Genomic DNA, 16,991 nt, shown 5'->3' on the forward strand with positions numbered 1-16,991 from the left:
TTGATGGCAGTGTGGAATGTTATTATTATTATTATTATTATCATTATTATTATTATTATTATTATCATTATTACTATTATTATTATTATTATTATTATTATTATTACTATTATCATTATTATTATTATTATCATTATTATTATTATTATTATTATTATTATTATTATTATCATTATTATCATTATTATTATCATTATTATCATTATCATGTTTAGATGTTAGAAAGCTATCTGTAATACCATCACAAACATAATTATAACAAGAAAAGAAATTTTCATAAAGAAATGTTACAAAAAAATTACGCAATTAGAGATGTTTCTTTTGTTTCTCTCTCCTAAAACCAGCAGCAGACCAGGGAAACTGATTACCAATAGCAGCCCAGGGAAACTGTAAACCAATAGCAGCCCAGGGAAACTGTACACCAACAGCAGCCCAGGGAACTGTAGACCAATAGCAGCCCAGGGAAACTGTAGACCAATAGCAGCCCAAGGAAACTGTAGACCAATAGCAGCCCAGGAAAACTGCAGACCAACAGCAGCCCAGGGAAACTGTATACCAATAGCAGCTCAGGGAAACTGTAGACCAATAGCAGCCCAGGGAAACTGTAGACCAATAGCAGCCCTGGGAAACTGTAGACCAATAGCAGCCCAGGGAAACTGTAGACATAGCAGCCCTGGGAAACTGTAGACCAATAGCAGCCTAAGGAAACTGTAAACCAATAGCAGCCCAGGGAAACTGTAGACCAATAGCAGCACAGGGAAACTGTAAACCAATAGCAGCCCAGGGAAAATGTAAACCAATAGCAGCCCAGGGAAACTGTAGACCAATAGCAACCCGGGGAAACTGTAAACCAAGAGCAACCCAGGGAAACTATAGACCAATAGCAGCCCAGGGAAACTGTAAACCAAGAGCAACCCAGGGAAACTGTAGACCAATAGCAGCCCAGGGAAACTGTAGACCAATAGCAACCCGGGGAAACTGTAAACCAAGAGCAACCCAGGGAAACTGTAGACCAATAGCAGCCCAGGGAAAATGTAAACCAATAGCAGCCTATGGAAACTGTAGACCAATAGCAACCCGGGGAAACTGTAAACCAAGAGCAACCCAGGGAAACTGTAGACCAATAGCAGCCCAGGGAAACTGTAAACCATTTTATCCACTTGAGGACTATTTCAAACATTATTTTCCTAAAGAAAATTTTGTCGAAACGAGTTGGGAACGAGAAATTCCTGCCTCGATTGAAGACTTCCTCGCTACATTGTACCCAGAAGCCCCAACCCCTGGAACCTACACCAACAGCCCCAACCCCCGGAACCTACGCCAACAGCCCCAACCTCCGGAACCTACACCAACAGCCACAACCCCTGGAACCTACACCAACAGCCACAACCCCCGGAACCTACACCAACAGCCCCAACCCCCGGAACCTACACCAACAGCCCCAACCCCTGGAACCTACACCAACAGCCCCAAACCCCGGAACCTACACCAACAGCCACAACCCCCGGAACCTACACCAACAGCCACAACCCCTGGAACCTACACCAACAGCCACAACCCCTGGAACCTAGACCAACAGCCACAACCCCCGGAACCTACACCAACAGCCACAACCCCTGGAACCTACACCAACAGCCACAACCCCCGGAACCTACACCAACAGCCACAACCCCCGGAACCTACACCAACAGCCACAACCCCTGGAACCTACACCAACAGCCCCAACCCCCGGAACCTACACCAACAGCCACAACCCCTGGAACCTACACCAACAGCCACAACCCCTGGAACCTACACCAACAGCCACAACCCCTGGAACCTACACCAACAGCCACAACCCCCGGAACCTACACCAACAGCCACAACCCCTGGAACCTACACCAACAGCCCCAACCCCTGGAACCTACACCAACAGCCCCAACCCCTGGAACCTACACCAACAGCCACAACCCCTGGAACCTACACCAACTGCCACAACCCCTGGAACCTACACCAACAGCCCCAACCCCTGGAACCTACACCTACAGCCACAACCCCTGGAACCTACACCAACAGCCACAACCCCTGGAACCTACACCAACAGCCACAACCCCTGTAACCTACACCAACAGCCACAACCCCTGGAACCTACACCAACAGCCACAACCCCTGGAACCTACACCAACAGCCACAACCCCTGGAACCTACACCAACAGCCACAACCCCTGGAACCTACACCAACAGCCACAACCCCTGGAACCTACACCAACAGCCTAAATCCCCATAAATTCCTATGAGACACAGTGTCAAATGCTTTCTGGCATTCCAGATACAAACAATACACCCAGACTTCACTTTTGTCTGGAACAGAGCTCACTCTCTCGTATAAATCTAAGATGCTTCTTACACATGACCCCATTTTCCTCTAAGACCGTGCTGTTTTCCACTCCGGCAATTTCCACTATGTGGTGATTTTCATACATTTTCTTTCTGATTATCTCTTCCAGAACCTTCCAGACCACAGTCGTCAGCGAGACCGGCCTGTAGTCCAGCGTCTCTGCCCGGACTCCTTCCTCACGGACAGGCATGACGTGTATCCTCGTCCATTCTCCCAACACTCCGCCTCCCTCCTGCAGCAGTGTTACGCGAGGTTTACCTGGCCTCTCTGCACACATCTGCTGCACATATGGTGGCATTGCATTAGGATCCTGAACCTTGTGTGGGTCTCCTAATGTGTGTGTGTGTGTGTGTGTGTGTTGCCTGCCCGGGTAAACCAGTGTTGCTTGTGTTCGCATTAAGGTAAGTCCTGATCCTGGTGTGTTTCGCTTTCCCTCTTGAGCAATGCCATTATGGACATTCACCCTCACCTCTGTGTTGGCCCAGAGCGGGCAACTAGTTACACTACACACACACATATATTTCTTTCTTTTAAACTATTCGCCATTTCCCGCGTTAGCGAGGTAGCGTTAAGAACAGAGGACTGGGCCTTTTTTGGAATATCCTCACCTGGCCCCCTCTCTGTTCCTTCTTTGGGAAAATTAAAAAAAAACGAGAGGGGAGGATTTCCAGCCCCCCCCGCTCCCTCCCCTTATGTCGCCTTCTACGAAACGCAGGGAATACGTGGGAAGTATTCTTAATCCCCTATCCCCAGGGATAAACATGTATATATATATATATATATATATATATATATATATATATATATATATATATATATATATATATATATATTATACTTAATCGCCGTCTCCCGCGTTAGCAAGGTAGCGCAAGGAAACAGATGTGGAATGGCCCAACCCACCCACATACACGTGTATAGATAAACGCCCACACACGCACATACATCTACTTTTCAACGCATACATACAAATACATACACAGACATATACATATACACATATGTACATATCCAAACTTGCTGCCTTCATCTATTCCCGTCGCCATCCCGCCACATACGAACTAGCATCCCACCCCCCCTCCAGCGAGGCAGCGCCAGGAAGAAAAAAAAAAAAAAAAAAAAAAAAAAAGGGCCACATTCGTTCACACTCAGTCTCTAGCTGTCATGTATAATGCACCGAAACCACAGCTCCCTTTCCACATCCAGGCCCCATAGACTTTTCCACATCCAGGCCCCACAGACCTTTCCATGGTTTACCCTAGATGCTTCACATGCCCTGGTTCAATCCACTGACAGCATGTCGACCCCGGTATACCACATAGTTCCAATTCTCTCTATTCCTTTCATGCCTTTCACCCTCCTGTATGCTCAGGCCCCGATCGCTCAAAATCTTTTTCACTCTATCCTTCCACCTCCAATGTGGTCTCCCGCTTCTTCCCTCCACCTCTGACACATATATCCTCTTGGTCATTCTTTCCTCACTCATTCTCTCCACGTATCATATTTTCATACAGTGTTTGGGAATTCAGAGCGCTCTCTCCTTTCTCGTCACTTAAAACTGAAAAAAGAAATAAAAGCCTTTTGAATAATATATTTACTGAGACAGGAAACAAAATAATTTACGTTGCAAACATCAAAAAGTTTGTTCATTTAAAAATTAATCATACGATAGTCTCTCTCGCATTTAAATTTAGCAAGTCAGTGGAAAATTCTGAGTTAAAGTTTGTAGTTACTTGCTACGTAAAATGCGTTGTCCTTAATGCATAAAACGTTTTGCGAAAAAGACGATGTTATTATTGTAAATATGATGTAAACAAACACATCTAAAAGACATATTCTTAACGAAGACTAAAAGAAAGACGTTCTTAGATTTAATGAGCAAGCAGTTGTGGGCCAGCAGCTGTGGTGGCCAGGTTTGGCCTGAACCACTGGTATAATATTGTGGGCCAGCAGTTGTGGTGGCCAGGTTTGGCCTGAACCACTGGTATAATATTGTGGGCCAGCAGTTGTGGTAGCCAAGTCTGTCCTGAACCACTGGTATAATATTGTGGGCCAGCAGCTGTGGTGGCCAGGTTTGGCCTGAACCACTGGTATAATATTGTGGGCCAGCAGCTGTGGTGGCCAGGTCTGTCCTGAACCACTGGTATAATATTGTGGGCCAGCAGTTGTGGTGGCCAGGTCTGTCCTGAACCACTGGTATAATATTGTGGGCCAGCAGCTGTGGTGGCCAGGTCTGTCCTGAACCACTGGTATAATATTGTGGGCCAGCAGTTGTGGTGGCCAGGCGTGTCCTGAACCACTGGTATAATATTGTGGGCCAGCAGTTGTGGTGGCCAGGTTTGGCCTGAACCACTGGTATAATATTGTGGGCCAGCAGTTGTGGTGGCCAGGTTTGGCCTGAACCACTGGTATAATATTGTGGGCCAGCAGTTGTGGTGGCCAGGTGTGTCCTGAACCACTGGTATAATATTGTGGGCCAGCAGCTGTGGTGGCCAGGTCTGTCCTGAACCACTGGTATAATATTGTGGGCCAGCAGTTGTGGTGGCCAGGTCTGTCCTGAACCACTGGTATAATATTGTGGGCCAGCAGTTGTGGTGGCCAGGTCTGTCCTGAACCACTGGTATAATATTGTGGGCCAGCAGTTGTGGTGGCCAGGTTTGGCCTGAACCACTGGTATAATATTGTGGGCCAGCAGCTGTGGTGGCCAGGTCTGTCCTGAACCACTGGTATAATATTGTGGGCCAGCAGTTGTGGTGGCCAGGTCTGGCCTGAGCCATCATGAACCCCGGGACTAACATCATGGTGGGGCCGTCTGTGTACCACACACTAGGCATCGGTCCAACTCGCACGACCTCGTAGCCTCATACAACTCATCGAAGTGATCACTCGTGGTCTAACCGGCAGTTCTGCTCATGTAATGTTATTATGAATTATAGGAGAAGACCCTTGGAGAGGGTGGCAGGGGAGAGTGGCAGGAGAGGGTGGCAGGGGAGGGTGGCAGGAGAGGGTGACAGGGGAGAGTGGCTGGAGAGGGTGGCAGGGGAGAGTGGCAGGGGAGAGTGGCAGGAGAGGGTGGCATGTGAGAGTGGCAGGAGAGAGTGGCAGGGGAGAGTGGCAGGAGAGAGTGGCAGGGGAGAGTGGCAGGAGAGAATGACAGGGGAGGGTGGCAGGGGAGGGTGAGACCAGCAGCAGTGCCTCAGGTCCGGTCGTGTGTGTGTGTGTGTGGACCTTGACACCACTTAACCCAGCCTAGCTCCCCCACACCCTAGCCCACCCTCCTCCACCAGTACACCAGGTAACCTCTACGTACTGACGTAGATGATCCCGAAGTCGTGAGTGCCCGGTACAACTAGCAGATCCAACCAGCATACAGTTTCCTCCTCTATCTCCGGGTTCGAATCCTGGGAGCGGCACTCGGCCCACATACAACACAGCTGTTCATCCTGCAGAAGGGATCCTCGGCCAACACCAGGACCGCTCCTCACACACGTCCTTGTGAAGCACGAGACAAATCAAGGAACAGGATATTCTTCAACGTCTCGCAACGACAGTTTCCACAGAAAGGATAACAGGAAAATTCACGTACAAGTTCCACGTAAACACCAGAGGTGGTCTCGCTTGCCCGCCCAATACTGCCTCCCTTTGATTGGCTGTGTGAACCATTCTCCTCTTTCCATGATGGCTTGCTGCTCCTGACACCACCGCCTTGGCGTCCGTTACCACCGCCTTGGCGTCCGTCACTATCATTGGCATCCGTCACTATCACTGGCGTCCGTCACTGTCATTGGCGTCCGTCACTATGATTGGCGTCCGTCACTCTCATTGGCGTCCGTCACAATCATTGGCGTCCGTCACTATCATTGGCGTCCGTCACTCTCATTGGCGTCCGTCACTCTCATTGGCGTCCGTCACTCTCATAGGCGTCCGTCACTATCATTGGCGTCCGTCACTATCATTGGCGTCCGTCACTATCATTGGCGTCCGTCACTCTCATTGGCGTCCGTCACTATCATTGGCGTCCGTCACTATCATTGGCGTCCGTCACTCTCATTGGCGTCCGTCACTCTCATTGGCGTCCGTCACTCTCATTGGCGTCCGTCACTATCATAGGCGTCCGTCACTATCATTGGCGTCCGTCACTATCATACGCTTCCGTCACTATCATTTATCACGTTCTCCAGTCTAACCAGAAGAATACTTCCTTCTGGTTTGTAGATTTGTCAGAGCGGATGTACGCTGCCCTAATTATTTTTCTAACTTCCTTTCGCCGGACCTTTCCGTATAACCTTTGCGGGAGATAGCAGGAAGGAGGAGAGGTGAGTGAGCAGAGAGCGAGAATGTGAAAATACCTTACAGCTCCTCATTCTCGACTATCAGATGGACTGGATTAGTCTTTGGAAAAAAAAAATATGGGCATCAGAACAGCTAAGACTGTAAGGATATGAATTGGGGAAATCGTCGAACAAGGAAGTAAACAAGAGAAACAGAATGAGACAATAGTCTAATATACTAGATCCCGTGTAGCGGATGTGAGTGAGAGGTCGGGATTTTGTGAATCTGATCGTGACCTGAACCAATGGATTAATAAGCACAGGAAGGATGTACCAGCACACACACACACACACACACACACACACACACACACAACTTCCAACTCGATCGTGCTCCACCCAGACGAATATTGCCATCTTCCGAAATGGCAAGAACCTGAGGTTATACGCAAAGGTCTGGGGGAAAAAGGAAAACTATAACGACAGCTAGAGATTAGATGTATGCAAATGAGGCCATTGTATGTATATCCCTGACTCTACTCAACTATGACGTGAAAAACATTTACGTATAATAAGATTCTGTTTAAGAACAAATTCTTTCAGTAGCTGAACTACAGACAGTGTTGCCTCCCCACACAGTTCCCCTTAGAGCGTGTGAGCCGGACGCGAGGCACCATAGGCATGGGCACTAACGTATCAAACACAAGTGCTCTAACAAAACCAGTAACAATATCAGTAACAAAACAGGTAACAACGATAGTAACAACATTAGTAACAATACTGGTAACAACATTAGTAACAATACAGGTAACAACACGAGTAATAATATTGGTAACGTTGCTGGAGTCATACAAAAGTTCACGTTTTCTTTCTAAGTTGGGTTGTTGACCTTAACCCCTTGAATACATGGTGGTCTCTCCTCCCCCCCAGGTCCTATACACATCACCATGCAACCCCAGACAACCCAGGTCCTATACACACCACCATACAACCCCAGACAGCCCACCCCTATACACACCACCATACAACCCCAGACAACCCATCCCTATACACACCACCATACAACCCCAGACAACCCAGGTCCTATACACACCACCATACAACCCCAGACAGCCCACCCCTATACACACCACCATACTACCCCAGACAACCCATCCCTATACACACCACCATACAACCCCAGACAACCCACCCCTATACACACCACCATACAACCCCACACAACCCATCCCTATACACACCACCATACAACCCCAGACAACCCACCCCTATACACACCACCATACAACCCCAGACAACCCACCCCTATACACACCACCATACAACCCCCAGACAACCCACCCCTTCCTATACACACCACCATACAACCCCCAGACAACCCACCCCTATACACACCACCATACAACCCACAGACAACCCACCCCTATACACACCACCATACAACCCCAGACAACCCACCCCTATACACACCACCCTAAACATCCCTTCTTGTACAACACCATACCTCCCCACAGACCCCCAGCCCTGTACCACACCACGCCTTCCTAGTGCATCACTAAACCTCCCCTGCCCAGTAAACCTCCTCGTCTCTCTCCAACCCTGCACCAACACCACGCCTCTTCTTGAATCTCCCATCTCAAGACCCTCACCACGCCTCCCTAGATCCCTTAGTCCTGTACACCCAACATGCCTCCTCATCTGTGAACACCACCATACTCCCTCACCGTCCACTACCACCATATTCCCCACCCCCAGTCACCCTTGCCGGCCCCCACATCTAATAACTTACGTCGGAAGGGGTAAAGTTTCAGTCTTTATTTGTCCACAACTGTAGGAAAACTCCTGCCCACCGCCCCATGCCAACTCCTGTCACACTCTAACTTCCATGGAGCCAATATTTTTTTTTTCCCTGACTGGCTTCCAGAGTTGAGCGAGGGTCAGAAGACGTGAACCCTGTCGCCCAGCCACGGTCTACTGGTAGCAGGCGTACCAGTAAGGTTCTGGTAGAGGCGACCACTACCAGAACCCTCCTGGTTGTCTAACACAACTTGAACCCCAGACCAAAAGGTCATTGCAACGTGTTCACGGGTCATGCTGTCGTGTTATGAGGGTCGAACCATCGTACTCAAAGGTCGTACCGTCGTGTTCAGGGGGTCGAATCACCGTACTCAAAGGTCGTACTGTCGTGTTCAGGGGGTCGACCCATCGTACTCAAAGGTCGAACCGTCGTGTTCAGGGGGTCGAACCATCGTACTCAAAGGTCGTACCGTTGTGTTCAGGGGGTCGAACCATCGTACTCAAAGGTCGTACCGTCGTGTTCAGGGGGTCGAACCATCGTACTCAAAGGTCGTACCGTCGTGTTCAGGGGGATCGAATCATCGTACTCAAAGGTCGTACCGTCGTGTTCAGGGGGTCGAGCCATCGTACTCAAAGGTCGTACCGTCGTGTTCAGGGGGTCGAACCATCGTACTCAAAGGCCGTACCGTTGTGGTCAAGGGGGTTCATTTTCACGGTGGCAAGTGTGGTGACCCCAGGATCTGTATTCACCAACCACTATGAACCACATCCTTATATCAAGCCTGAGCCTCCCTAACCTCGATGACGTACTCCCTCAAGATCCTCCCAGCTGTAACCTTAGGACCAGCGAGCCTCTGCCAGAGGGTAGGTTCGTCTTGTCCTCCAGGCATCTCCCTCATGCTCCTACCTTCCCTACAACCCTCGAAGTTGGTGGTTACGTCCTCAGCGTCCTGGGCTGGGCTACCATCTCTTGTTGAAGGACCTCTCACACTTGTGAACTGTTCCGTCTCAACCTTCCTTACCGTCGATTCTCCTGGCATCTCCTGCCTCCTGTCCCAGCCACCTCCTGTCCTGCCTACCCCTGCCACAACTCTTCCTTGACCCTGAGTATCCACCTTCACAGGTCTCCCCACACTCGTCTATCTCCTCTCCCCCACTATCTTCTGCTGTCTACACGCTCCAGCAGTTCCTTTGAGGGGAAATGAGCGGAGCCAGCGTAGGCCAGCAGGTGCCACGGTCCCTGCACACTAGGGGAAGGGCAGCAGGTACCACGGCCCCTGCATACTAGGGACGAGGCAGGGGGCAAAGGGGAGCAGGTGCCACGGTCCCTGCACACTAGGGGAAGGGCAGGGGGTAGAGGGCAGCAGGTACCACGGCCCCTGCATACTAGGGACGAGGCAGGGGGCAGAGGGGAGCAGGTACCATGGCCCCTGCACACTAGGGAAAGGGCAGGGGGTAGAGGGCAGCAGGTACCACGGCCCCTGCACACTAGGAACGAGGCAGGGGGCAGAGGGGAGCAGGTACCATGGCCCCAACACACTAGGAACGAGGCAGGGGGCAGAGGGGAGCAGGTACCATGGCCCCAGCACACTAGGAACGAGGCAGGGGGCAGAAGGCAGCAGGTACCATGGCCCCAGCACACTAGGAACGAGGCAGGGGCAGAAGGCAGCAGGTACCATGGCCCCAGCACACTAGGGACGGGGCAGGGGGTAGAGAGGAGCAGGTACCATGGCCCCAGCACACTAGGGACGGGGCAGGGGTTAGAGAGGAGCAGGTACCATGGCCCCAGCACACTAGGGACGGGGCAGGGGGTAGAGAGGAGCAGGTACCATGGCCCCAGTACACTAGGGACGGGGCAGGGGGCAGAAGGCAGCAGGTACCATGGCCCCAGCACACTAGGGACGGGGCAGGGGTTAGAGGGGAGCAGGTACCATGGCCCCAGCACACTAGGGACGGGGCAGGGGGTAGAGGGGAGCAGGTACCATGGCCCCAGCACACTAGGGACGGGGCAGGGGGTAGAGAGGAGCAGGTACCATGGCCCCTGCACACTAGGGACGGGGCAGGGGGTAGAGGGCAGCAGGTACCATGGCCCCAGCACACTAGGGACGGGGCAGGGGGTAGAGGGCAGCAGGTACCATGGCCCCAGCACACTAGGGACGGGGCAGGGGGTAGAGGGCAGCAGGTACCATGGCCCCAGCACACTAGGGACGGGGCAGGGGGTAGAGGGCAGCAGGTACCATGGCCCCAGCACACTAGGGACGGGGCAGGGGGCAGAGGGGAGCAGGTACCATGGCCCCAGAACACTAGGAACGAGGCAGGGGGCAGAAGGCAGCAGGTACCATGGCCCCAGCACACTAGGGACGGGGCAGGGGGCAGAGGGGAGCAGGTACCATGGCCCCAGCACACTAGGAACGAGGCAGGGGGCAGAAGGCAGCAAGTACCATGGCCCCAGCACACTAGGAACGAGGCAGGGGGCAGAAGGCAGCAGGTACCATGGCCCCAGCACACTAGGGACGGGGCAGGGGGTAGAGGGGAGCAGGTACCATGGCCCCAGCACACTAGGGACGGGGCAGGGGGTAGAGGGCAGCAGGTACCATGGTCCCAGCACACTAGGGACGGGGCAGGGGGCAGAGGGGAGCAGGTACCATGGCCCCAGCACACTAGGGACGGGGCAGGGGGCAGAGGGCAGCAGGTACCATGGGCCCTGCACACTATATGCAGGGCGGGACGAGGCGAGGGCGCGGGCAGGCCAGCAGAAGAGTTGCTGGAGGTGCCGGGGTGAATCAACTGACATGTTAAAACGAACTTCCAGGCCAGGGGAGGCAGGCACCCGAGGTAGGTCCAGTTCATGAGCACCTGCCAGACTTGACAGTGTGGTACTGGCTGGTCTGATACCTACGTACATGACCATACCAAGACGCCTGACAACCCTGACCCACGCCCGCCCACCTGCTTCTCTATGCATTTCCCCTTCCTCATATCCCTGAGGGAAACCCACATGACCTCACTGGGGCTCAAGAGCTGAGGCCCAGCGTGTGTGGGACTCCCTCCCTTGTATTGTACACAGGTCGGCCAGGGACGATGGATCACCTGGCCCAGACGAGCTGCCTCCTCCTCCTTTCCCGACCATGTGTGGCAACCCCTCATGAGGACCTGACATCATCATCCTCCAGTAAGGGTCATCCTAAGCGGCTCTACTACTAAGAAAAACGACCTAAGCATTACAGTGTGCTTATTCCGACTCAGTCGACATGTCTGATTTTCATATATTTTCATGTCGAAGGGAAGGAGCCACTCACAAGCAGAGGCAGTTTCCGAGGTCAGTCAGGCCTTCAATAATACGGAGGAAATAAAGTTTGACGAGACAGAGACGTGAGGAGAGAAGAGCAAGAAGAAGAATCCAAGAGTTTTGAAGGAATTGGAAAAATCAACATTTTGAAAAAAAAAAAGGTGGGAAATCGTGGGTGATATGAGAAGACTCAACGTGGCACTAAGTTCCAAAGCTTGGCGGAGCAAGAAAAGAAAGAGACGTCAGACCAACCCGACGTCCGCCTCGCTGACGGCCACACTGTGACGCACCAACGCAATGACACGTCTGTGTGCAAACATTGGGAAAGCTTCTGTTAAGCTCACTCGACATCCAAGCGAGTTTATACATCACGAAGTTAAATTTCATTTCCTACCGAGCTGCCAACTTTACAGCCTCATCTGATTATACAGTTCTAACATTATTACCACAGAGGGAGAGGTGAGAGGTCCAAGGTCTCCCCCGTGGCGTGAGTGTATGATGTCTGTCTGTCGAGAAAACATACACGTCATGTTCACACTCGTTAGTATGATTGTACCATCTGGTAATGACGGCCTAGCCTGTGAACTGACCCAAGGGCCGGAGCGTCGTCCTCAAGGGGATAACTAGGGACCTGGGGCAGACCCCTGGCTGGTACAGCAGTCCAAAAAACTAGGGCACCTGTTGCCAGCAGGTGCACTCAGCACTCGGCCAGCAGATGCGACACTTCCAGGTAAACTCTGAGACTGTCCCACACAAATACCTCCTCCCTACTGATGGTTCCTCTCGGATGTGCTGGTGGCTGACCACACGTCATGGTTATGTGGTGTTGGCTGACCCCACGTCATGGTTATGTGGTGTTGGCTGACCCCACGTCATGGTTATGTGGTGTTGGCTGACCCCACGTCATGGTTATGTGGTGGTGGCTGACCCCAGGTCACGAGGCTGAGGGTTATGTGGTGGTGGCTGACCCCACGTCATGGTTATGTGGTGTTGGCTGACCCCACGTCATGGTTATGTGGTGTTGGCTGACCCCACGTCATGGTTATGTGGTGGTGGCTGACCCCAGGTCACGAGGCTGAGGGTTATGTGGTGGTGGCTGACCCCAGGTCACGAGGCTGAGGGTTATGTGGTGGTGGCTGACCCCAGGTCACAAGGCTGAGGGTTATGTGGTGGTGGCTGACCCCAGGTCACAAGACTGAGGGTTATGTGGTGGTGGCTGACCCCAGGTCACGAGGCTGAGGGTTATGTGGTGGTGGCTGACCCCAGGTCACGAGGCTGAGGGTTATGTGGTGGTGGCTGACCCCCAGGTCACGAGGCTGAGGGTTATGTGGTGGTGGCTGACCCCCAGGTCACGAGGCTGAGGGTTATGTGGTGGTGGCTGACCCCAGGTCACGAGGCTGAGGGTAATGTGGTGGTGGCTGACCCCAGGTCACGAGGCTGAGGGTTATGTGGTGGTGGCTGACCCCAGGTCACAAGGCTGAGGGTTATGTGGTGGTGGCTGACCCCAGGTCACAAGGCTGAGGGTTATGTGGTGGTGGCTGACCCCAGGTCACGAGGCTGAGGGTTATGTGGTGGTGGCTGACCCCAGGTCACGAGGCTGAGGGTTATGTGGTGGTGGCTGACCCCAGGTCACGAGGCTGAGGGTTATGTGGTGGTGGCTGACCCCAGGTCACAAGACTGAGGGTTATGTGGTGGTGGCTGACCCCCAGGTCACGAGGCTGAGGGTTATGTGGTGGTGGCTGACCCCACGTCACGAGGCTGAGGGTTATGTGGTGGTGGCTGACCCCCAGGTCACGAGGCTGATGATGGCAAGTTCTTGTGGTCATTACACATCAGACCAGTTGTCAATGATTCTACGACACCTTGTCTTCGTCACAACACTGGTCATGTGGGAGGATGGGATGGAGGTGAGGTGGGGTCACGTCTCCCATGCACGACCTCACACTCTCCCCGGGTATGGGGCAATCACGAGCGCCAGTGATCATGTACGTACACCACCACCTCTCCACTATGGCTGTCATCGATCAGTACTTGCACGGGGTAGTGGGAGACGGGCGGCTGCTCCACCACAGGCAGATCTGGGCATGTATTATCACACAAGAATGACGCACACACACACACATACACAAGGACACATCCTTACATACCTATGGCAGTGTACAGCCACACACATACTAGAACACAAGATTAAAATATCTTGGGAAAAGAAGCAAAATATCTTATGGCAAGTGAAGCCAAAAATCAGCTTACCATTCATAATAAAATCTCATATTTATAATTATCATATTATTATATACATATATTTATCATATAATTTCATATTTAAATTCATCAAATTATTATTGTACATCTATATTTATCATATCATTATCTTATAACTATATTCATCGTATCATTATTGTATAATTATATTTATTATATTAATTTAATGCTGGTAATATTGCTGTTACCTAATCATGTCCCTGACAGCTGACTATGAGGACCAGGCCAGTCGTTGCCCTACCTTGACCCCGGGGGATCCTGCCTTACCTTGACCCCGGGGGGATCCTGCCTTACCTTGACCCCGGGGGGATCCTGCCTTACCTTGACCCCGGGGGGGAGGGATCCTGCCTTACCTTGACCCCGGGGGATCTTATGCTATAATATATAGCTTGAAGTCCTACCTTAAGTTACGCTTTTATATCATGATGTACCACGGCCCGAGAATGGTACAACGGTGCCCAAGCTGGCCCTACCCTAGCTGTACCGTGTCCTGGGTGAGGGCCTCAGCTTACCCCACCCTAGCTGTACCGTGCCCCGGGTGAGGGAGGTGAGGGGTGAGGGCCTCAGCTTACCCTACCCTAGCTGTACCGTGCCCTGTGTGAGGGCCTGCTTACCTTCCCCTAGCTGTACCGTGCCCTGGGTGAAGGCCTCAGCTTACCCTACACTAGCTGCACCATGCCCTGGGTGAGGGAGGTGAGGGGTGAGAGAGGGGGTCAGCTTACCCTACACTAGCTGCACCATACCCTTGGTGAGGGAGGTGAGGGGTGAAAGGGGGGGTCAGCTTACCCTACACTAGCTGCACCATGCCCTGGGTGAGGGAGGTGAGGGGTGAGAGAGAGGGGGGTCAGCTTACCCTACACTTGCGGATCTTGAAGATGACCAGGGCCAGGACGATGCACAGGAGGACGCAGGAGGCCTGGAGGCAGACGGGCACCAGGCGGGTCATGGCGTCGTACTGCACGGAGCACGTCAGGGACGGGGAGCACCTACTGCAGCCAGGAGGGCACGGCTGGCACCTGGGGAAGAGGAATGGAACACACGGTGAGCCTCAGATCGGAGTATTCTGAAAAGACTTTGGACATGGCGTCAGGGCGCCTGCCTACCTGGGGGTGAATATGAAACATCTGCCGAAACAGGAACGAGGACATGAATTTCAGCTGCGCCAACTCTTCCCCATGACAACAAGCGAATAGGATTTTGCTGCAGTGACGATGATGTAAACACTCTTATGCTACGACCACGGGGCGGGGTTACCCTTGCGCAGCTCTCCCTACGTTACTAAACCGAACGTCGTCCACTGACCCAGGAGGACGAGGTATCGGGGAAGCATGGCTGGAGAGAAGATGGCTAGAAGTGGCATTTGCAACGTAAAGTGATGCACTGGTTTTGATGATCAGGTGAACGTGATGTTTAAGTAGGTGAAACAATATTGTGAATAAAAAGAGAACCTATGAAAACCTCACCTATCATCACCTAGGGGCCAAGATTTACCTCAAAAGTCATTTCATGATCATTATAATCCATTGTCGTCTCCCTTCTGGGATACTGGCTTAATGCGGTTGGTGGAAGTAAACACTCTCAGCGAACGCTAAACACACTCAGCGAACGCTAAACACACTCAGCGAACGCTAAAACAATCGAAAATACAGGAAATTGAGGTTGGTGGGGAAAGCCAGGCCAGGTTCTTATAGGTTCTGTTGATTTCTAGCAGTTCTCCAGATAAACATAGCTCTCCCCACAATCACTTTTTATTACTGTAGGATACCACACAATAATCAAAATCACTTACCCAGGTATAAATCATATTAGTATTAAATAACCCACTATGTCTACCTTCCAACTCGTACGTTATTCCTACGGTGCCATTAAAACTGAAACTTGATTTATATAGAATGCAAGCAAGAATTTCCACGACAGGAATTATATTATTAAAATCCAGAGCACTGGACGTGTGTGGTACATCTTGCTACCAATATCATACACAGACCAGTCGCTCATACCCTCTGGTACGCTCCACACACTTTCTTATGGGATAATGTTCACAACTTTCCCTCAGATTTCTTTTTTCTTTTTAGAGGGACTCACACAACGCTCATGGCTCACAAATACATTAATTCTCGGTCTCCTGCTGGTGTTTCTGAGGTCAGCTGCAGGGGTAAGGAAGGTGGCATCAGAAGGCCCGCGTCTGTGAGGACAGAGGCCGGTCTAGCCTAGTTATTACAGGACCATCTACGTCCACTACCTGGGAATCAGCGGCCCTCCACTGTGGCGCTGGCCTGGCCAGCTGCGGCAGCAGTAGGAGCAATGGCACTCATCACCTGAGCCTGGAGGACACCAGCTATAACGAACCACTGGAGTCTTCGTCAAGAAGGCCTGTTCTGTTCTCTGTCATATCACTGCCGCTTGGATCGTGTGGCGGCTCACCAGCCTTAGTCAGTCGTGTGTGGTGAGCTTTTCCCCTGGGAATCACAACTGCAATATCAATATCTTGAATCCTAATTGTGAGTCTTCTTGATCTTGGATATTCCTGAGGCCTTTAACTCTGACATTTGGTCTGAGGTTGTTTTAAAGGTGACGCTCGTGTTCCATGTTACTTACGTCTCCCTCCATCTTCGTAACGTCTCCCTACAGACAAATGTTTATCTGGAACTATCGTCCGGCCCGCCTCACACCTGGCCTCTCTGACCCTCGTCTTAGTTATATGTCAACGTTAAAAGGTTCATTTCGTGTTTTCTGGGAAGTCTTCAAACACAATCCAATTCTTTTCTGTTCCGTATTAACAGGAGTATATTAACAGGTGTGCAAAGTGAGAGGGTTAGGGAAAATGATTTGGTAAACAGAGAAGAGGTAGTAAAAGCTTTGCGGAAGATGAACGCCGGAAAGGCAGCAGGTTTGGATGGTATTGCAGTGGAATTTATTAAAAAAGGGGGTGACTGTATTATTAGCTGGTTGGTAAGGTTATTTAATGTATGTATGACTCATGGTGAGGTGCCTG

At 51.6% G+C, this 16,991-nt stretch overlaps 1 protein-coding gene across 1 annotated transcript in view; it reads right to left on the minus strand.

Annotated features, from left to right (window-relative positions):
• LOC139755518 (metabotropic glycine receptor-like) overlaps nt 1–16,991 on the minus strand; it is a 494,688-nt gene that overhangs the window by 62,356 nt on the left and 415,341 nt on the right. The window contains exon 5 of the mRNA XM_071673905.1: nt 14,850–15,012. Coding sequence (XP_071530006.1) covers nt 14,850–15,012 — 163 coding nt within the window. The remainder of the gene's footprint in view (nt 1–14,849; nt 15,013–16,991) is intronic.

The sequence above is a fragment of the Panulirus ornatus genome, chromosome 19 (genome assembly GCF_036320965.1).
Source record: "Panulirus ornatus isolate Po-2019 chromosome 19, ASM3632096v1, whole genome shotgun sequence".
In the NCBI taxonomy this organism is placed as follows: Eukaryota; Metazoa; Arthropoda; class Malacostraca; order Decapoda; family Palinuridae; genus Panulirus; species Panulirus ornatus.